Genomic DNA, 22158 nt, shown 5'->3' with positions numbered 1-22158 from the left:
AGGGTACTGTGGGGTCCCTGTGCCAGTCAGCTAACCAACAAGGCAGACCACCTCTATGGCACAGGCTAACTCATCAGATCCGAAAAGCCTGTTTGCCCAAGTATCCCCACCACACTCCACCGAAGTCCCAGGTCCCTGTCTGTGCACACCTCAGTCTCATTCTTCCTATATGGGTGTTTTATCCATGTCTGTGCATCAATTATATGCCTTGTGCCCTCGGAGGCCAGAAGTGGGTGTGAGATTCCCTGGAACTGGAGTTTCAGACAGTGTGAGCTGCCATGTGGATGCCAGGAATCAAGCCTGAGCCCTCTGCGAGACTAGTCCAGTGCTCCTAGCTGCTGAGCCACCTGCCAGCCCCCTTTTTTTTAACCATCCTGTTTTGTATTCCTTGTGATCTTCCTCCTTCAGCTTCCCTAATGCAGGGATGTTTGGTGTTTGGGAAGGTACTGAGTATTGAACCTAGGGCCTTGTGCATGCTACCAATGAGCTATACCACCCCTATCTTGTTCTTATCAGCTGGGGCCGGCGGGTCCCTCTCCCTCTGAAGCAAGTGGAGTTGATCCTAGGGTTTATGAATTTGTTAGCAGTAGAGGATGCTCTTGAGACATGTACGTGTGTGTGCATGTGTGTACGTATGTATTTAAAGTGGAATTTCACACTATGTAGCTCTGGCTGTCCGGGAACTTGCTATGTAGGCAGATCTGCCTGCCTGCCTCTGCCCACTGATTGCTTCTGGAGGCTTCTTTGGGGGGGGGGGGGAGTTGACACAGGGTTTCTCTGTGCAGCCTGGCTGTCCTGGAACTCACTCTGTAGACCAGGCTGGCCTTGAACTCAAACCCACCTGCCTCTGCTTCCTGAGTGCTGGGATTAAAGGCATGAGCCACACACACCCCCCATGCTTTCTGAAGTCATAATAATGGACACATGGGGCTGGAGAGAGGGAGAGGTGGCTCAGTGGTTAGGAGTGATGCCTTTATGCCGCACGCCTGTGCTCAGACAGATAAATACGCAATTTCTAAAATAATGGGCACTCCTTTCAAAGCCAGGACCCAGGTGAGCTCATCACCAGGTAGTTCTGGTACTGGCAAAAGAGCCTTGAAGTGGCTGGGGCAAGGGCCAAGGCCTGTCCAACCCCATTCCAAGAATGAGCTTCTAAGGCCATCATGGGAGCTCTGACACTTAGACTGACACACACCTCTGAGCACTCAAGGGTGCATAGCAGCCTCGGGCTTATGCGGCAGTCGGCAGCTTGCTGGCATCCAGCACGATTGTCTGGGATGCCCTGCACGCCAGGATTTCTGGCACCCTGTTCTTATTTCTTCAGCAAGGCACTTAGTGCTATGCTCATGCCCAAAGCCGCAGCCCTCCCGAATCCATCCTGAACCTTTATCCCCAGGACAGTGATCCGGCGCCATCTGGATCCAGCTGGGAGGAAAAGGCTCAGGGTACCAGGAACACAGGGTTTAATACAGATATCCCACATTTACTCGGTGCACCGGTGGCATGAGGCAGCCACTGGCAACATGGGTCCCCGGAGTCAGTCACCGGTAACGGTGCCAGGGAAGCTGCTGACCACCCAGGATGTGGGAGCTGTGTGCTGGGGAACCACGGCCCGCCACACCCTGCTCGGCTGCACACGGCCCTCGCCTTCCATTTGGATTCCCTCCAGCGCCCGCTACTGACAGAGTCTGTTGTGCCAGCCAAGGAGGACATTTCCTCAACCCCCGCATTTGAACGTGCAAGTCAGTAAACCGATGGGCAATGCCATAGGGCTTGGGGTGCTGCTGGTCGTCAGTGAACGTGGGCCAAGGACGCTGGCCACCTTGTGGACCAGCCTGCACAGGGAACAACTCGCTACAAAGGGCAGCACCGCCTCAGGTCAGCCACAGTCCCCGCGGGCCTGTGTGTGGACAGTTCGGGTTCCTCTTCGCAGACAGGGCTAGGGAGAAACCATGGAGCTGCATGCAGCTGTGCAGGAGGCTGTCTGCCCAGGCTGCCAATGCCTCAGTCTGGCCAGTGCTGCCCTGCCCTGAATAAACTCCACTGGAAGCCAGAGCGAGAGATGTCAGAGTCCACAGAGCCCTCACGAGTGGGGCCACTAGGAAGAGAGGGGGTTTGGTGTGTCCTCAGGCTGCTGGTCTGCCCCTGGCTTCAGACTCTGGGTCCAGTCAACTCCAAGGACCTCACAATGGGGCAACATCTCTTCCACCAATATCTGAGTGAGGCCTGGGTGGGATACGGCAGGAAGGCCTGAGATGTCCAGCCTGCGGAGGTTCCTGAAGGGGTGAAAATTCACATGTGAGAGTGGCATCCGTGTGTTCTATGTGTGTGCCAAAGGTGTGTTCTGACCCTAATTTCAAATGGTAGTTTCTCTTTTTATTCTGTGTGTACCTGTGCGCACACTTCCTAAGCATGGAGTCCAGGGCTTCCTGTGGTCTACTGCTGACTCTACTGATTCTACAGCCCCTCACTGGGGGACTCTAGGCTGATGCTCTACCACTGAGCCACACCCCAGCCCCTCACTGGGGGATTCTAGGCAGGAGCTCCCCCACTGAGCCACACCCCAGCCCCTCACTGGGGGACTCTAGGCAGGGGCTCTACCACTAAGCCACACCCCAGCCCCTCACTGGGGGATTCTAGGCAGGGGCTCTACCACTGAGCCACACCCCAGTCCCTCACTGGGGGACTCTAGGCAGGGGCTCTACCACTGAGCCACACCCCAGCCCCTCACTGGGGGATTCTAGGCTGATGCTCTACCACTGAGCACACCCCAGCCCCTCACTGGGGGATCCTAGGCAGGGGCTCCCCCACTGAGCCACACCCCAGCCCCTCACTGGGGGATCCTAGGCAGGGGCTCCCCCACTGAGCCACACCCAGCCCCTCACTGGGGGATTCTAGGCAGGGGCTCTACCACTGAGCACAGCCCAGCCCCTCACTAGGGGATTCTAGGCTGATGCTCTACCACTGAGCACACCCCAGCCCCTCACTGGGGGACTCTAGGCTGATGCTCTACCACTGAGCCACACCCCAGCCCCTCACTGGGGGATTCTAGGCAGGGGCTCTACCACTGAGCCACACCCCAGTCCCTCACTGGGGGACTCTAGGCAGGGGCTCTACCACTGAGCCACACCCCAGCCCCTCACTGGGGGATTCTAGGCAGATGTTCTACCACTGAGCCACACCCCTGGCTCTCCAGAAAATTTTATAGCTATCTATGAAAAATTCACTGCTAATTATAACCTGTTTCTTTGGCTTCTACTCTCCCACAACAGTGTGACTACCATGGAGTGTTCATCCACTATAAAGGAAGCAAAGCCAGGAGTCGTTCATTCTGAAGACCTATCACAGGGAGGGTACAGGCAGATGGCTAACAGGGTCTGGCATCCCCTCCTGACTGCTGCGTCAGGGAATGGGAGCCCATGCTAGCACAGGGGCAGCCTGAGCAGGGCTCTTACTGGAGATGGTGGAGGCAGGCAAGGCCCCGCTCTGAGACTCGGGGGCAGCCGGCCAACGAGAGCTCCTGCAGCGAGGCGGCCAGCACGTGGAGGCGGCCAAGGCACCAGTCGTCCACGTTGGGGCAGCGCTGCAGCGACAGGGAGCGCAGCTCCTTCAGGGGCACTGCTGGGCGAGAAGGCAGGGGCTCGAGGGGCCCTCGTGGAGCCCAGCACCACCCACCCCAGGCCACTCACGGAGGTTACTCATGCCCTGGTAATTGATGGCACAGCCGCTCGCATCCACAGCCTCCACAGGTATGTTCTGGAACTTCTGGAACTCGGCAAGAAAGCGGCTGCGCTCATGTTGCAGGATCCACTCCTTGTCCTGAAACCTAGAGAAGAGCAGGGCACGCGCCAGTGCTGGGCTTCCCACATGTGGCTATCTGGCAGCAGTGGCAAGATGGCATTCTTCTCACCCTTTCACACGGGCATTGGAAGCCCCAGATAGTGCTCAGCATTAGAGACGAGCTGAGTGGGCATGATGGCATGGCCAAGAGTCTGAAGTTTGGGAGGCTGAGGCAGGAACACTGGGAATTCAGGGTGAGCCTGGGCTACAGAGTGAGACCCTGCCAACAACCTCTATCCCCGACCCAACACACACAAAAGGAAAAGTGTGAGTCCTGTGACTGGTGTTTTCAGGCACACACTGCATCCTGAGCAGGTTGGCACACATGCTCAAGCCAGGTAGGGAGAGTAGAAAAGTCTAGAGAAACTGTCTTTTTTTTTTTTTTTTTTAAGAAGAAAACCAAACAACCAGGGCTGATGAGATGGCTTAGTGGGTAGAACTGCCTGTTGCCATGACTGACAGCCAGTTGGTTCCTCTGAGTCCCAAGGGGGAAGGAGAGAATTAACTCCTTCAAGTTGTCCTCTGACCTCTACGCTGACAAAAGCACACTCTCATACACTAAATAAATAAACGTTAAAAAGCAAAACAAAACACCCGGCATGGTGGCACGCCTGTAACCCCAGCACTCGGGAGGCAGAGGCAGGTGGATCTCTGTGACTTCTAGGCCAGCCTTGTCTACAAAGCGAGTCCAGGGCAGCCAAGGATACACAGAGAAACCGTGTCTCAAACAAACAAAAGAGTGAGAGAGGAAGGAGAAAAAGGAGCGTGAAAACTTTTTTTTTGAGACAGGGTCTTGGATCTTGCTATGTAGGTCAGACTGGCCCAGAATTTACAGTTCTGCTTCAGTTTCCAAAGGAGCTAGGATGACAGCTGTGTACCAGCATGCCCAGCTAGGGGACACGCTTGGCCTGCCTCTCTGCCTCCTGGTGCTGGGACCACAGGAGTGTGCCACCACCTGGCAGAAAAAGGTTTTCCCCCTTTGGTCTTCTGAGACAAGGTTTCTGTGTAGCCTTGGCTGTCCTGAAACTCATGCTATAGACTAGAATGGCCTGGAACTCACAGAGATCGCCTGCCTCTGCCTCCCAAGTATGGGATTAAAGGTGTACACTATTGGCCACCTGGCAGGAAGAGTTTTTCTGAGTTGGGGTTTTGCTCTGTAGTCCAGACTGACTCTGATCTCATCAAGAGTAGCTGAGATAAGGCTTAGCATGTTACCCAGCTGCCCAGCGTCACGGAGCACTGTGGTGGTAGGCCTATGACAACTGTTTAGATTGTGAAACCCCAGTCTTTAAAGCAGACCCTGTAGTTACCAATGCTGCATATAATTTATTTATGGTGTTTTGAGACAAGGTCTCAGTACAGAGCCCTGGCTGTCATGGGACTTAGTATGTAGACCAGATTGGCCACAAACTCCCAGAAAGCCACCTGCCTCTGGCTCCACGTGCAGGGATCAAAGGGCTGGCTGTTAACTTAAAATTTACATGTGTATATTTGTATGTTCTGTGTGTGCAAGTATGCACACACGTAATCCAGTGGTTGAAGTCAGGTGTCTTCATCAGTTGCTTTTCTGCCGTGTTTTGAGACAGGATGGCTTGCCGGACCTAGAGCTTCCCAGTCTGGCCAGCTGGTGCCTCAGGGATCATCCTGTCCTTACCTCCTCGCCTCTAGGTCCTGTCTCCTTTTGTAAAGGACAAACTGAAGTCTAGGAACAAGGCCCCAACCCATGCAGAGATGTCCCGCCCACTCCCACATCTCATCACCGCCGATGCCGTACTTCACTGCGCCTCCCTGGTTCAGGATGAAGAAAGCACCGCTGACATATGGGCCATACCTCTCCTGGATGCCACTGTAGGATCTGCAGAGAGAATGAGCGCAAAGATGGAGCCTGGGACCCGTCACTGTGTGCCAGTTCTCTGAGAGGCAGGCCACAGCGCACCAGGCAAATATGGACTAGCCTGTCTACAAATCTTGTGTCTACTCAGTGATATGTACTGAGCTCATGATGGCTCTCAAAGATGACAAGCAACCCTGACTCTGCTGAACGGCCTGGCAGAGGGACACAGATCACAGAGCACCAGTTTTAAGATGAGGAAAAACCAGGAGCAGCTTGACTGTGGATTCATTCGGAGTTGATGTTAAGTCATTTCTTGAGTCAACAACTAACCTGGGCCCAGGGGGTCCCACAGAGACTGATGCGCCAACCAAGGACGACACATGAACTTGACCTAGGCCCCTTACACATATGTAGCCAATGAGTAGCTTGGTCTTCATGTGGGTCCCATGGAAAGGGGGCAGGGGGCTGTCGCTAACATGGACTCTGTTGTCTAATTTTCGGTCATTTCCCCCTGGCGAGGCTGCCTTGCCAGGCCACAGAGGAAGATGTGCTCAGACCTGATGTGGCTTGATGTGCTTGCTGGTGTGGGTTGGTCTGTGTATGGGTGAGGTGGGGGAGAGAGGAGCCTCCCCCTATCTGAGGAGTGAGGACAGTGGGAAAAGGGAGGGAGGGTGGGTTAGTCAGGATGTAAAGTAAGTAAGTAAATAAATAATATTTTAAAAGTTACTTCTTGGCCAGGTTTGGCACACATAGGAGTTAGAAGCAGGAAGATCAGGAGCTCAAGGCCAGCCAGCCTGAGCTATGTGACAGCCTCTCTCGAAAACCAACCAACTAAACAAAAATAAACAATGAGTCTGGAGATGGCACAACCCAGCTGAGGGCACTGGCGGCTCCTGCAGAGTATCCACTTTGATTCCCAGCACCCACAGACTGGGACAGGGAACGGTGAAAAGCAAGCGGTCGGAAAACTATTGTGATAACTGCAGTGGTTTGAATGAGAATGGCTCCCACGGGTTATGTTTGAATGCTTGGTATCCCCCTGGGTGGAAACGGAAAGGGTTAGGAGGCGTGGCCTTGCTGGAGGAGGTGTGTGTCACCGGGAGTGGACTTTGAGGTTCCAAAAGCCCGTGCCAGGCCCAGTCTCACACTCATTCTCTGGGCTTGCTACTTGTGGATTTCAGCTCTGCTCCAATGACAGCCTGCCATCATGCTGCCACCATGATGGCCACGGGCTAACCTTCTGAGATGTGAGCAAGCCGCCAGCTAAATGCTTTCTTCTAAAAGCTGCCCTGGCCACACACAGTGAAATAATGGCACCTGACACTGAGAGTCCTTTAGCACTGATACACTAGATGTGAAGGCAGTGAGAAGCCAAAGAAGTCTCCTTAAAATTCACCCTTAGCAACTGGGTGGCCAGTGGCACCCATTCTTTGGATGGGGACAACTTGAGAATAAGATTTCTTTCTAAAGGGAGATGTGAGAGATTTGTGTTTTAGCCACGTATGACTGAGATGCCAGTTGGACCTACAAGCAGGGTTGGTGGTGGAAATGCCTCTGAGTGGATTTTTATAGAAGGATGGGCCAGTGATGAAGATGTGAGCGGTAATGCTGACAGGGGAAGCCACAGCCGGGCTGGGACTGACTAGAGCGGGAGCCCTGGCTCTGGCTGGGAGGTCTGGCCAGCAGTGTCCCTGGGCTCTCGTCAGCCAAACGTTCTCACCGATTCTCCTGGTTCACTTTCCGTATCTGTTTCTGGAGCAAGTATTCTCTCAGAGTCTGGACGTCTTGGAAGTGGTCTGCGAGGAACTCTAACAGTGTTCTTCTCTTGGGACTGCCGCCCGGGGTCATGGACTCACTCATGCTATGGATGCCCCTGGCTCTCCCATTCCACTCTCTGGCCACCAGGCACAGGAACTGGAGAAGGGAAGAGGAAAAGGACTGAGGTTGAGCCTGGAGCTGGATCCACCCCCAACTCTTACACCATGCCCTGTGCTTCCTGAGTCTTGTAAAAATCCTTCTGGTAATTCCCCCCGCCCCCAATACTGGGGTGTAGTTCAGGACTAGAGTCCTTGTTTAATATGCATAAGGCACCGTGGCTAGTCCTCAGCATGGCCACTTCCCCAATCCTTATCTTTGGGATTCGAAACATTTCCCCAAATTCTTCCATTTAACCAACCATCAACTCTTTCTTTAATTCAGCCAGGCTTCATTTTTTCAAGTTCTTCTAATTTCCCACCAAATCCTTATTTGGGAGGGGTATAAGGGGGAGTATGTATACAATATACATGCATGAATGTGAATTCATGCATATGACTATTGGAATGTGTGGGTGTCCACACATAAACGTGCCTGTGGGCGGAGACCAGAGGTTGAGGCCAGGAGTCTTCCTCAACTGCCCTCTATAGATTGAGGCAGGTCTCTCACTGTACCTGGGCGCACCCCAACTCACCTAGTCTAGCCTGTTAGTTGGCTGAGGAATCAACGGTCTCTACCTCCAGAGTGCTGGGATTCTGATATGCCTGGCTTTTAACAACGCGTGCGCATTAACAACGAACCACTTCCCCAGCCCAAATCTTCCCCAGCTCTCCCTAGGGGTTGCTGAATGACAACCTAAACCATCCATGCGACCTTCATCTTTGGAAGTCGTGCTAGGGATGGAACCCACAGCTCTACCAGTAACTACGCTCCGCAACTTAGCGAAGCGCTACGAATTTCCCTCAGGGTCTTCCTCGGAACTCCAAACTGACGTCCTGCCTGCACGCCGTGCTCTCTGATTTTCTATTAGTGTTTCCGTCCCAGGTTGAGCCAGCTATCCCAGTCCTCTGACGGGCTCGCCCACCCTCACCCCACAGCCGCCTAAGCCTCTGCGGCCCTCGGCAGCCCCAGGCGGCGTCCCCAGGACGAGCCCCGGCAGGGGACGCTCGGTTGCCGCAGGTCTCGAGGGCGGAGCTACAAAGTTAACTGCACTTCGGGGGCTCCAGGCACCGAAGTCACCTACCGCCCTGGGCGCCGCCATCTTGCCGGAAGGCGTAGCCAGCAGGGGCGGGGCTTTCTCGCCCGACACCCGGTTTAGACACGAACTACCTCTTGTGGCCACGCCCCTCCTTTTTTAAAGCCCGCCTTTTAAAGGCGCACACGCTCTTTAATCCTGCCGGGGCGCAGGTGTAGAAATGAGCAGACGAAGAGTTCCGGGAGGCGAACTCAGATGCCCTGGCCCCCTGGCCCTGTTATTATTAGATGTAAAATTTTTATTTTGTATGTGTGTGACTGTTTGTATGCATGTGTGTCTGCACGTGTGGGCAATGACTTGAGGACCAGAAGAGGACTTGGGATCCCTGGAATTGGTGCTGGGAATTGAACTCAAGCCTCTGGAAGAGTAGTCAGTGCTCTTAATTGCCACTGAGGCTTCTTCCCCCAGCGGCGAGGTGGTTGGCCAGGTTAGACTTGAGTGTAAGTGACTGACATTAATTTGGAGTTCACATCTAGCATTTCTTAAATTTTATTTATTTATTCACTTAACCCTGATTGCCACCCCTTCTGTCCTCCCAGCACCCCTCCTGCACCCCTTCATTCTCCTTCCTCTTCAGAGAAGGGGGAGGTCCCCCCGGTACCAACCACATAATCTATTTCTTAAGGGGGTCTTACATGTCTTACATACTGGATCTGGTACGTGTTAGGCTGGCCTAAGTTCTGTTTAATGTGGCCTAACATTATCTTTAACGTGTGCATGAGTGTGGGCACATGTGTGCTGTGGTTAGAAGTTTATGAGGTGCTGGAGACCAAACCTAGGGTTTCTTGCATGCTAGGCAAGCTCTTTGCCAACTGAGCCACAGGCCCAGCCCTCAGCGTGGAAGTCCGGTGGATTCATTCACTCATTCGTGTTTACTGAGCTCTCACAGTGGGTCCTGGGGTCACACTGGCGAACAGCCCTTTTCTCAGGTAATGATCATCCTGGGCAGAAAGAGAAGGGATAAGAAACTGAAAACTTAGAGCTAGTGTTTGATAAGTAGGTAGAAACAGTATATGAGGATGTGGCAGGGTGCACAGGGCCACCAGCAAAGGCTTTGTTAGTAGTCTGGCAGCCGGCTTCTGGGTTACCTAGCAACCTATGGTGTCATCATGTGTTGACCGCCAGGTAGCCACACCTGGCAGGCGTGGTGGTTACTTTGCTCCTTAAAAGGACCAACCCGCCCACTTTGTCACTCTCTTGCCCTCTTGGCTCTCTCAGCTCTTGTCTCTTGCCGGTTCCCTTTTCTCTGTCTGGGCGCCCCCCTTCTTCCCCCTAGCATATCTGCAGTCTCCTCTTTCTTCATCTCCATCTAATAAACCTCTTTCATATAAAATCTGCTGTGCGCATCATTGTCTTATTTAGTCCTAACAGGCCTCTGCAGTAGGTGCATTTAACTGGAGTGAGTGACAGAAACAGCCACCCAGAGGTTGGGAGTAGTCCGCTCAGGCAAAGGTAACACCAGGCAAACGCCGTGAGGTCAGTACCAGCTTGTGGAGAGGTGAGAGACCCGAGGAGGTGGGCAGGAGGGCCGAGATGCAGGCCCAGTAGGGTTTCACTCTCTTCGAAGAGGGAGAGAGACGTTCAAAAGCTGGTTTACATGTTGCAAAGATCTGGAGAGAGTCTTAGAGGGCAGGGGTGGACAGGAGAGCAGCAGGGAGGCTCCCACCATAGCACAGGCCAGCCATGTGCAATCATAGAGGTGATCCCCAGTTTGGGGATCTGTTTCTTGGAAGTGGGGTAGGGTCCAAGAGAGTGTTTCTCTGAGTAGCCTTTGCTGTCCTGGACTCACTCTGTAGGCCAGGCTGGCCTCAAACTCAGAGATTCACCTGCCTCTGGCTTCCAAGTGCTGGGATTAAAGGGATAGGCCACCACTGCCCACCTGTTTAGGGATCTTGAGATGGGTATTATTATCGTAGGTGAATGGGTGATGGATCATGAAGATCTTATCAGAAGGATGGCCAGTGGGGTCAACGGGAATCAGGAGGCCAAAGGCTGGAGTGGTACGAGGAAAGCAGGCGGCTTCCCGAAGCTGAGAGCAGAGTGTGCATCCTGTCTTAGAAGGTCTGGAAGCAGCCAAGCCCAGCTCACCCGCTTTATGCTTCAGAACAGCAAGAGAATTATCTGGTGTGCTTTTCTCCTGTCTGTGCTAGCGACGGAAGCCTGTGTGTGCGCGTGTGTTAGTGTGTTTGGGTATGTGCGTGTGTGTGCACACACGTATGTGCATGTGTGTGCTTGTATGCCTGTGTGTGTGTGCATGCGTCTATATGCGCACAGGTGTGTGCGTGCATGTGCTCGTGTGTGTGTCAGAGGACTAACGTACAGGCCTAAGTTCTCTTTTTCCATCATGTGGGTCCCAGGGATTGAACTCAGAATATCAGGCTTGGTGCAGAGTCATCTCTGCAGCCCCCTTGCACTGTTTTAAGCTACCAAGATCATGGTGACTTGTGACGTCAATAGGAAGTGGATCTAGTGGGGTGGGCGCAAAGTGGGGTGGGTTTCTGTGCTGACCACACTTGCAGAGTGGGAGTCTGGGCTCAAGGGGGCGGTTGTGGTCTAAGCCTGGGACCAAGCAAGCACGCTGCAGTCCAGCCGCTGGCACAGACCCCTGCAGTAGGTCCGAGGCTGGCAGGCTGGCTCCAGTACGGTAGCCTGCAGCTTCCACATGGAGGCTCAGGGCAGAGGACAGACAAGGACCAAGTACGGGGCTGGCCTCAGTCATCCGGCTAAGGAGGCTGAGGAAGCCGGCCAGGAGGACCTGGGAAGACAGACAGCCCAGCCCCTTCAGGCATTGAATGCCAAGCACCATGTACTCTGAGGGGGTGGGGGGAGAGAGCCCCAGAGGCAGCAGGGGGAAGTTGGACCTCGGCTCAAGGTGATCTTTGGACCTTGTAAGATCATGGAAGTTGGACTCCAGAAAAAACATGTGGCCATCTGATTCACACTGAGGAGCGGACTTTGGGATGTCTCTGGCAGCCCGCCCTGCCCTTTCTTCCCCTGTCCCACAGCTTCCCAGGAGCCTGGCTCGCCTGGACCTTCTACTTCCTGCTCTTCAGTCCACAGTGCAGACCATGGAGCTGTGGGCACAGCTGAAGCAGGCTGGACTGGAGCCCACTGGCTTGGGCCCACTCCCCCAGGCCCTAAGGATGGCCCCACCAGATAGCAACCCTGGCCAGACCCTGCTGTCCTCAGGGGCAGACCTTGGGGGTGCCAGGGAGCTGCTGCTGTGGGTCTGGGAGGAGCTGGTGAGTGAAGCGGCCTTAGAGGGATGAGAGCGCGGGATATTAACAAAGACACACACAGCTAAGGAGTCGCCAGGAGCCTGAGGCAGGAGAATTGCAAGCTAAGTCCAGCCTGAGCCACAGATTGGGATCATCTGTGAAAAATAAGATAAAATACAGGCAGAGACAGGTAGACGTGGGGATGGAGCATGAGGGACAGGACTGGAGCCAGTCCCTGAGAAAAACAGGTAGAAGGAGAGAGAGGAGAGGAGAGACAGGTAGAGAGAAGGAGAGGAGAGATAGACAGGACCTCTGATGGAACGGGGGCTGGGAGAGACCAAAGGCAGCGCTGAGAAAATGGAGATGGAGAGGTGGAGGCAGAGACTGACAGGAGCCACAGACATGAAGGGCAGGCAGAGGAACGGCGATCGAGGGGCACCCAGAGAAGCAGGTGGCATGAAGAACGTAGGAATCAGGGAGGTCCCTGGCCAGGCAGGCCAGAACTTGAGCTGAGACCCGGCCCTGTGGCCCTCCCGCAGGCTTCCTGCTCCCCGTGTGGCATGTCACGTCTGTCCTTTATTCCCGCAGGGGAACCTGCGCCGAGTGGATGTCCAGCTGCTGGGACAGCTGTGTGACCTGGGCCTGGAGATGGCGGCTCTGCGGGAGGAGCTGGTGACCATGCTGGAGGAGGAGGAAGAAGAGGAGGAGGATGAAGGGGAGGAGCAGGAGAAGAGCTGTGTTGAAGAAGAGCACGAAGCATCCCAGGGGAAGCAAGAGGAAGGCTGCTCAGCAGCCCCCAATCCAGCCCAGCGGCCCCCTGACTTTGAGATGACCATCTGAGGAGACTGAGAATCAATGAAATGGCTCTTCCCAGAGATGAGCAGTAGGAGATCCTGGTAGTGGCCTGGGTGCTGTGGGCAGGTTCACGCGTAGGTTTGGGAGGGCACAGAAGCCACGGGTCCGCCTGTAGAAATGTTTCCAGTGTGGCCTGGAGACCCGGTGCTCAGCAAAAGCGATGGAGTGTTGGTATACAGGATGGAAGACCAATTCTGCCTGGGGTGGTAGGTGTCACGGCCATTAAGCAACTGAAATGTGGCAGGTTCAGATGAGATATGGAATATGATGAAGGTCAAACATCTGTGTGGCAAAGCCTCTCAATAATTAAAAAAACTGATTGCATGCTGAGATGATATTTTTAATATATGAGAAGTTATAATATGCTTTTATTGTGGTTATATACAACATAAAATGGTTTTAACCATTCTGCAGTAAATTCTGTGATACGTGTGCAAGCGTGGGTGGGTGTCTTCCTCTGCGGCTCTCCACTGTAAACCCTGACGCAGGGTCTCTCCGAGCTGGAAGCACGCCCCTGTGGCTAGCTGGCTGGCCAGGGAGCTCCCAGGATCCACCTGCCCTCACTGCCCCCGAAGCTAGGGTCACAGGCACACAGAGTTGAGCCTTTTCACTTGGGAGATGGTGGTTTGGCTGGGCCTTTATGTTAGTATAGCAAACGCTCTTACCCACTGAGCCACCCCAGGCCCACTCCTGTCTTCTTTCCCTTCCTTCCTTCCTTCCTTCCTTCCTTCCTTCCTTCCTTCCTTCCTCCCTTCCTTCCTTCCTTCCTTTCCTTCCTTCTTTCCTTCAAGATAATGTCTCTGTAGTCATCTAGACGAGGCTGGCCTGGAACTCACAGATTCTCCTGCCTCTGCCTCCCGAGGGCTGCGGTTGAAGATGCGGCCTACCACGCTTGGTGCTCGTTCTTTTCTTTATTCTGTGACCCAGGTGTGTGAGTGTGGGTTTGTAGGTGCCACGTGTGGAGGTCAGAGGACAACCTCAGACAAAACCTTTGGATTCTGCCCTGACGCCTGGTCTGTCTCGTTTACGGCTGCAGCCCTGTTACCTGGCCTGCGGGCTCCTGCTGATTGCTCTGTCTCCACCTCCGTCTCTCCGTAGAGGCACTGGCTCACAGATCCCCCTACACAAACCCAGCTTTACACGGGTTCTGGGGACTCACTCAGGTTCCGACGCTCCACGGCAGGCACTCTGCCCACTGAGCCGTCTCCTCGGTTCTTCCCTCTTTCTTTTAAATTAGTTTTTTTGAGAGAGGATTCCTTTACATGCCCCAGTACAGACTGAAATTCACAGTTTGCTTCCCTCGGCCATCTGAGTGCTGGTGTGAGTGGCAGATGTGAGCGCACAGGTGTGTGCGTGCTGGGGCGATGTGTGCGTGCTGGGGCGACAGACGTGAGTTTCATACCTGGTCTCCTGACTTCTTAAAGCGAACATTCCATCCCATACATGTATCATTTTCTTTATTTTGCTTTTATTGGGACACCATCTCAACCTCACATTTGTTTTTTCGCTTGGTACTTTTGTTTTGTTTTGTTTCGTTTGAAACAGGTTCTTACGTAGCTCAGGTGAGCCTCCAAATTGCTAGCTAGCTGCGGCTGGCCATTCCTGCCTCCGTCTCCAGTCCTGAGTTTGTATGTGTAAGCCACAGTGTCTGAACCTCTACAATTTTTAAAAATTAGCGTTTGTAGAAAGAGGTGCTAAGGACAGGACCCAGGGTCTATGGCCCAATATTTCTGCAGGATGCCATCCAATTTCATCACTCATTACCTATCAGCAGCGTACGCTGTGTAAGCACTAGACACGCTGTTGGGATTCCGTGACCCACGACTTGTGTGGGTTTAGCCTGTCTCCTGAAAAGGCTGCCTCATCTGACCGTCCTACCTTTTCCTTTCTTTGACACCTTTCCTTCCCCTCTTCCTACCTGGGGGAACTCCCTCTCGCTGAGGCAGTCACGGAATGAATCTACTTGTTTCCCTATTTCTTGTGTTTGACGTTTTACTCCTGCTTTTTGCTTTCTAAGCTTCTCTAACACGGTCCTTTCCAGAGCCTTAGTCAATCTTTTCTCTAATTTTATCCGCATTTTTTCCCAGTTGTTCAATCAGTCTTTTATAAGCAAAATATCCCAAAAATGAGGAAAAGGAGAAGAAGAAGAAAAAAAAACTGCTGCTAAAAAGCTTCAGCAAACACCCTGTTGGTTTTTCTTTGTTTGTTTTGTGTTTGTTTGTTTTTGTTTTTTCAAAACAGGGTTTCTCTGTGTAGCCCTAGCTGTCCTGGACTCGCTTTTAGACCAGGCTGGCTCAACTGCTGAGCTCTGCAAGAACACAGCACTCTCTCTCTCTCTCTCTCTCTCTCTCTCTCTCTCTCTCAGAAGCCCAGAGCTCCCTGGGGGTGCTGCAGCAGTTACTGCTGACTTTTATGGGGACTGATGGAGCATAGCCCACACACTTCTGGCTCCTGGAGGAGACATGACTCTTCGTGCTGTGCCGGGAGGTGGCCAACAGAAATGGACTGAGAAACCGGTCTTCAGGAAAGGGGGAAAGGTTCACAAACAGGAGACTCCAACGACAGGAGACTCCTCTCGGGTCCACACCATGTGGACAGCTCTTCCCATTATTTAAGACTTAGAAGTTAGAATTTGTAACATGAAAGTCTGAACAGTCTAGGCCACAGGAGAACATGAGAACCATTAAGCAAGAGATGAAATCTGTGTGCGCATGTGTGCGTGCGTGTGTGCGTAGCATCTTACGAAGTATGCAGGACTTTTATGAAGTAGCAATTCATAGAGAAAGGAAGGAGCCTGGAGGGTAGCAGAGCTGTGGGGACAATGAGTTGCTTCTTGGTGATGACAGCTTTAGAGCAGGTGATAACCTCTGGCTAGAGCAGAGGTGGTGGCACAAACAGGTGTGACGAATGTCACTCATTTGTACCCATAACTGGTTAAAACAGCACTTCCTTTTTTGAGGCAGGGTTTCTCTCTGTAGCCCTGGCTGGCCTGGAACTCACAGATCTCTGCCCGCCTCTGCATCCCAAGTGCTGGGATTAAAGGTGTGTATGTGCTACCTGGCAGGGCAGCACTTTTGTTATGAATACCTCACAATAGAAAATAGTCCCTAGGGAACTGCACAAAACACATGCCTTTGGGTCAGGCAATGTTCTCTACACTCATGTACAAACGCTTCGGGCAAAGAGAGCCAAGCCTTTAGAGCCAGGGGAAGGATTGAGCAAGTGCAGGCACAGCCCCTGCTGGTGTCCTCTGCCATAGCTCCAGGAGACCTGTCTACTGTCCTCTCAAGGACACACACCTGTCCTCTGGGTGTGTGGTACTCCCACCTCAACCAGGAGTTCCCTGAACTTACCCTCTGCTGGACGGAGGGGGAGATGTGGGAGTGAAGAGAATGACTGACTGGTCCTGCAGCGGTCAGGAGGCAGGCCAGCCCACAGCATTTGGAGCCCACTCCCATCCCTGCTGTGGCCCAGAGATGAGCTGCAGTTCTCCCAGGAAACACCAGGGGTGACATTGGCACGCACAATCAGAAACTGCTTCTTGAAGCATTAAATTACTCTGAGCCTGGTTCCCATTCCTGTCCCAGGAGATCTGGGACTCCCTCCCTCCCAGGAACCTGCTCTCACGTACTGGCTCCTTCTCATGTCTTTGAGGAACCCACTCTGCTTTGGAACCCTTCCTGTCATAACCCATGAAGAAGACAAGGTGACCACAGGGGAAACACTGAGAAAGTGAACAGGGACATCCCGAACCTTCAGACACAGGGAGACCCCAGCTACACTCAGCCAACACAGGCAGCTGGGAGGGCTCTCTCAATGACATCCTTCTCTGCAGGACACATAGTCACCAGTACAACCAGGACACAAAACTCCTGACAGAAGAACTGTATAGCAGGATATTTGATTACACTGTGAATCTTGAGATTGTGAACTGGAAAAATCTGTTTCTGGTTGTGGTGAGGCTCAGCCCTAGCACACATCTTTAATCCAAGAGCTTTCTGTAAACAACAGCTAAATAAAACCAACAATGGGTCAAGAGGTGGAGTAAGCAACCAGTCGACATAAGAAACACAGGAAGGGGGGCAATGAGTTGAAGGGTATTTGAGACAGTGTGGAAGAAGAGAAGGAGCTTTTCCCTTCTGGGATGTGAGCTGAATAGGAAGGTCAGCTGGGTTCTTTCTCTTAGAATCCAGAATGAATCAGAAGGTTTATACACAGTTTATAGGAATTGGTAAATTGTCTCAAGAGAGACAAAGTGTATGGTGGATTAAGTGTGTGGGACCAGAAGGTCAAAAAGGGAATTTGGGATCTTATGTGGTCGACATACAACTTATGGGGAAGAGATCTTTTACAACAATGGGGTACTCAAATTAATTTTCCTGCAATCCCAGAGACAGCTAATGATGAAACTAGGGGTGAAATGGGAGATGCTCCTGAGGAAGGTTTTGATATAAGCTGTGCCCACTTTCCAAAAACATGATATCACAGGGACTGAGTTTCCAAATATATCATAGGGGCCACTGCTGAGATACCAACAGCCTTGCCCCTAAAGTGGCTATCAAACAGACCGGTGTGGCAAGAGCAGTGGTCTAAAACAAGAGAAAAACTGCAGGTACTTGAACAACTGGCAGAAGAGCAGCTGGAGGCTCAACATACAGAGGAGTCATGGAGCCTGTGGAATTCCCGTGTTTATTGTAAAAAATAAATCAGGAAAATGGAGGATTTAAAAGCAGTGAATAGAATAAGTAAACTAATGGGTCCTTTAGAGCCTAGAATTTCTTTACTTTCTTTGTTACATAGGTCATGGCCTATAGTAGTAAGTGATTTAAAAGATTGCTTTTTTATGATACTCTTGTCTGAGCAGGATAGGGAAAGGTTTGCTTTCTCAGAACCTACTTTGAATAATAGTGATCCCATAAAGAGATACTATTGGAAGGTACTTCCGCAGGGACTGGGAAATAATCCAACTTTATGTCAATATTTTGTGCAACAACCATTAGAGATAATTTGCAGGCAATTTCCTTAATCTATCATATTATCAATATATGGATTATATTTTGTTGGCTGATTCTGATGCAAATACTTTAGAGAAAATGCTTAAGGAAACACAAAGAATTCTACGAAGCTGGTGGTTACAGACTGCTCCAGAAAAAAAATACACAGAGGAGATTCTATTAGCTATCTGGGTTATACGATAAGTCAAAAAAGATCTGTACCACAGAAGGAACAGCAGATCCATAGGGATCAATTGCAAACTCTTTTTTTTTTTAAAGATTTTATTTATTATGTAAACAATGTTCTACCTGTGTGTACACCTGCACGCCAGCAGAGGGCACCAGATCTTATTACAGATGGTTGTGAGCCACCATGTGGGTGCTGGGAATTGAACTCAGAACCCCTGGAAGAACAGCCAGTGCTCTTAACCTCTGAGTCACCGCTCCAGCCCAACTGCAAACTCTTAAAAATTTTCAAAAATTAATGGGTGATATTAACTGACTGAGGGCTACGATTGGATTATGTACTTATGTGTTGAGAGATGTATTTCAAACATTACAAGGAGACTTAGATTTAGACAGCCCAAGATGTCTAACAGCTGAAGCAGAAAGAGAGTTAGTTCTGGTAGAACAAAGACTGCAAGATGAATATGTGGATCAAATTTATCCTACACTTGATTGTATTTTGGTCATTTTTGCCTTTAACTCATTCTCCTATTGGGCTCATTATGCAAAGGGAAATAGTTTTATGGAATGGATTTTCTTAGCACATAACCAAAGTAAAAAATTAAATATGTACATAGAAAAGATTTCAAAATTAATTATAAAAGGTAGAATAAGACTATGTCAACTGTCAGGAAATGATCTGGCTGAAAATGTAGTGCCTCTTACTAATGTTGAGATTATATCATTGTGGGTGATCAATGAGGACTGGCAAAGAGGTTGTAGTAACTGTTTGGGAGAAATTAATAACAAATATCCTAAAAGCAAATGTATACAGTTCATAAGAACTAATTGGATTCTTACACATATTGTAAAGGAGAACACCAATTCCAGAAGCACCTACATTCTATACTGATGCAAACAAGGTGGAAATGGCATGTTATAAGTCAGAAAAAATAAACAAGGTGATCAAAGGCCCTTATTCTTAAGTTCAAAAATCATAATTTTATGCAATTAATATGATATTATTAGATTTTCCTGAACCTCTTAATATAATTACTGAGTCTTAATGTGCAAAAAGAGTTGTTTTGCCTATAGAGATTGCTGAATTTATTCCTGATAACTCAGAATTAACTTTGTTATTTATGCAATTGCAACAGGCCATCAGAAGTAGAAAATATTCATTATATATTACTCATATTTGGTCTCATACAGGTTTTCCAGGTCCATTGGCATGAGGAAATGAGGAAACTGACCAATTACTAATAGAAAATGTGTTAGAACCCTCAATTTTTCATGAAAAAACACCATGTAAACAGTAAAGGTTTAAAGAAAAAATTTTCTAGCAACAAGCCAAAGAAATACTAATAATAATAATAAAGTCCTACATGTTCTCTATATAGCCAAACTCTAACATGACATGCTGGAAGGAGCCATAGGGGTCCCAAAAGAAATGAAATCTGGCATATGGATGTGTTTCATTTTGCAGAATTTGGAAAACAAAGGTATGTACACCATAACATACATACACACTCAGGGTTCCAGTGGGAACTGCTGTAAGTTCTGAAAAGGCTGATCGTGTAACCACACATTTATTGGAAATAATGGCAATTATGCGGATACCTGCACAAATTAAGACTGCAGTGCTCCTGCCTATGTGTCCAGAAAGATAAAGCAATAATTTGCACATTAATATAAAGCACATCACTGGTACAGCACACACTCCTACTGGACAAGCTGCTGTGAAAGAGCTAATTGTACCTTAAAAGAGACGTGTATTAACAAAAAGGGAGAGGAGAGCCCCTGAGGGACAGGCGAAATAATGCTTTGTTAACTCTAAATTTTCTTAATGTTGGTGAAAAAGGGACAACAGCAGCTGAGAGACAGTGGGCTACAGAAAAACTGTGGAACTCCATCTACCCCATTTACTATGAGGATGTGTTGACAGAGAATGGAAATCTGAGATGGGGATGTGGTTATGCTTATGTATCTACAGGGAATGGAAAAATATGGTTACCAACAAAACTTAGATTAGATTTAACCTCAGGAGAGACATGAATTTCTTCGCATGGCAAATTAATATTACTGGCTACCTGGTCCTCACGGTGTAGAAATGTACCTATAGTAGCTTTAAAAGTTTGTTTATTTTCAGAGCAGAAGACCAGATTACAATGAAGATAAAGCAAGGAGCCCGGTGATTCAGCCTCACAGGCTGCCTCCGTTACTGTTTCCTCAGGACTCTATATACAGCTGAAATTCAAAAGAGCCCAAAGGATTGATCCCACAGAGACTACACAAACAACCCACAGAGACTGGACAGAAAACACACAGAGACTGACAGGAAAAGATACAGCTGGCTTTTCCAGTGCTTGGCCAATATCCTAATTTTTAAGGGAACTCCCATGTTTTTACCCCCAGACAGGAAGAAATAATTTGAAGAACGTGACACTCCTATTCCCGAAAGGTGGGGTGGGTATTTGGTGGGTTATGACTTTGACATGATAAGGGAAAAAAAAAAAAGAAAAACAAGGTAAAGATTTGAATCAGTGATCACTTTCTCCCTTCTGTCCCACTTTTTCTCTTATTTATCTGTCCTCTAAAGAAGACAAAAGGGGAATGATGAAAGAAAAAAGGGGAATATAGGATTATAGGTAGATTATTGAATCTCCTAGTGTCAAATATTACATATTAGTAAGATTATTGTATATTGATAGAAATGTAAGCCTCTTTTGCCCGACTTCCGCATAATGCATTGTACAGAGGCGACTTATTTGAAAATGCGATGTAAAGTTCTGGTTTTACGAAAGCTGAATAACTATTGCAAACTGTTCAATTGAAGATGAAGATTAGTAGTTAGTCACCTACAAATAATCTTACCTATAATCTTGTCAGAAAGTAGCTTAATTAATCACAGAAATAAGTTTTATTTGTCTCTTTCATATGTTTTCAAAGTTAAGTTACATAACTAGAAACAAGCAACATTGCTCTATAGATAGACAGACAGACAGACAGAAAGATAGACAGACAGACAGACAGATAGGTGGTCTTCAAACACTTCAGAGAACTACAGACTATGGAATTTAAAGAAACTTTAATAAAAAAGGCTTTTTTGACAGAGAGACACATCTGCTCCTGGCAGCATCTCTAATCTACTTCAAAGAAGATGACGGCATCAAAGAAACAAATGCGGCAAGACAGCCACTGGAGGAAAGAAAAAACAAACAAACAAAAAAACCTGTCCTTCAACTCCCGAAAGCAGGCTATCTGAGCAAACTGTGAACAAGCAGGACACTGGGAAACTGACTGTCCACCTTTGCAGAAACTAAGCGGTCAGTCCTTCAAAATTCCTGTGTCACAGTAAAGCCTATCAGATATATGGGCTGGTGGGCTGATGGCTGGATGCCCCAAAGACAGTGAGAAACCTCTAGTGACTGTCCAGGCAGTCCACTATCTTTGCCATTTCTGTAGTTCTGGAAGCTGCTTGCTCTATGCTTCCTACATACTTAGGTAATATTATTTTCTCCTAAGATCTCTGATGGGGTTGAAGACTAGACAGTCATAGTCTCACTACAATTAAGTTGTTTAGGAACTAAGAATGTTTTAGCTCTAAAAAGATGTTTTAATGTCTAGATGGATGTTTGATAAGAAAGTTATTTAGGTACAGAATTTTGGACTCATCGGGATAGGATACATAATGGAATACTTTTTCCAAGGATACCAACTATGAATGGACTGGACATTGTGAATCTAATTCTTACCTGATAATTCTCTTAATTATTCCTATTGTATACAGTTTGTTAATGTTAGAGAAAAGGACCACTTTTTAAAACAAAAAGGGGAATGTGTAATGGAAGCATTGGCTTCTTTGTATGTTATGTAAATATGCTTTTGTTTTAATCCTAAATGTGGGATTCTATTTGGGCTGTAGTTTGTTCACACCTGTTAATGATCATGTGCAGGATGTGATCTTTGCCAGCTGGTAATGACCTTCCACGTGAGGCACAGAGAAGGCCACGGTCTCGGGCTTGGAGAGGATAAATATGAGAGCGAAAAAGAGAAGGTGTGGGGTTCAGTGTGGCGCTCTGTGTTGGTGTGTGGCCTGTAGCAGTTTGGAGAGAGCAGAGACAGTGTGGCGGTTTGGAGCAGAGAGACAGAGAGAAACAGTTTGGGGTGCAGCGGTGTGGAGGAGACTGCTGGCTGTGTCTGAGGAGATTGGCACAGAGCCCTAAAAGAACCCTGTGACCC

At 49.6% G+C, this 22158-nt stretch overlaps 2 protein-coding genes across 5 annotated transcripts; one reads left to right on the top strand and one right to left on the bottom strand.

Moving 5' to 3' along the window:
• Positions 1-1446: 1446 nt before the first annotated feature.
• On the bottom strand, positions 1447-8778 carry Dmac2 (distal membrane arm assembly component 2). Of its 4 annotated transcripts, none has more exons than XM_060366441.1 (6): positions 8673-8778; positions 7395-7588; positions 5615-5695; positions 3690-3826; positions 3456-3618; positions 1447-2276 (listed from the first exon to the last, which is right to left on the bottom strand). In XM_060366441.1, the coding sequence occupies exons 1-6, from the start codon at positions 8688-8690 to the stop codon at positions 2099-2101; spliced, it is 771 nt and encodes a 256-aa protein (XP_060222424.1). In that variant the 5' UTR covers positions 8691-8778; the 3' UTR covers positions 1447-2098. The 4 variants fall into 4 exon arrangements, with proteins under 4 accessions (XP_060222424.1, XP_060222426.1, XP_060222425.1 ...); XM_060366443.1 differs by having other exon boundaries at positions 3456-3583; XM_060366442.1 differs by lacking the exon at positions 8673-8778 and adding an exon at positions 8124-8475.
• Positions 8779-11676: 2898 nt separating this feature from the next.
• Positions 11677-13148, top strand: Erich4 (glutamate rich 4). The gene is made up of 2 exons (XM_021664198.2): positions 11677-11926; positions 12491-13148. Exons 1-2 carry the CDS (start codon positions 11753-11755, stop codon positions 12740-12742), a joined length of 426 nt encoding a protein of 141 aa, XP_021519873.1. The 5' UTR covers positions 11677-11752; the 3' UTR covers positions 12743-13148.
• Positions 13149-22158: the final 9010 nt, after the last annotated feature.

The sequence above is a fragment of the Meriones unguiculatus genome, chromosome 14 (assembly GCF_030254825.1).
Source record: "Meriones unguiculatus strain TT.TT164.6M chromosome 14, Bangor_MerUng_6.1, whole genome shotgun sequence".
NCBI lineage: Eukaryota > Metazoa > Chordata > Mammalia > Rodentia > Muridae > Meriones > Meriones unguiculatus.
The sequence above is the reverse complement of the archived record's forward strand: the minus strand, read 5'-3'. Positions and strand labels throughout refer to the sequence as shown.

Coding starts and splice junctions, on each gene's coding strand:
- Dmac2 (XM_060366441.1), bottom strand. Junction 5,696..7,394: donor AAAGTGAACCAGGAGAATCG/GTGAGAACGTTT, acceptor TTCTCTCTGCAG/ATCCTACAGTGGCATCCAGG. Junction 3,827..5,614: donor AACCAGGGAGGCGCAGTGAA/GTACGGCATCGG, acceptor GCTCTTCTCTAG/GTTTCAGGACAAGGAGTGGA.
- Erich4 (XM_021664198.2), top strand. CDS start 11,753: ATGGAGCTGTGGGCACAGCTGAAGCAGGCTGGACTGGAGCCCACTGGC. Junction 11,927..12,490: donor TGTGGGTCTGGGAGGAGCTG/GTGAGTGAAGCG, acceptor TTATTCCCGCAG/GGGAACCTGCGCCGAGTGGA.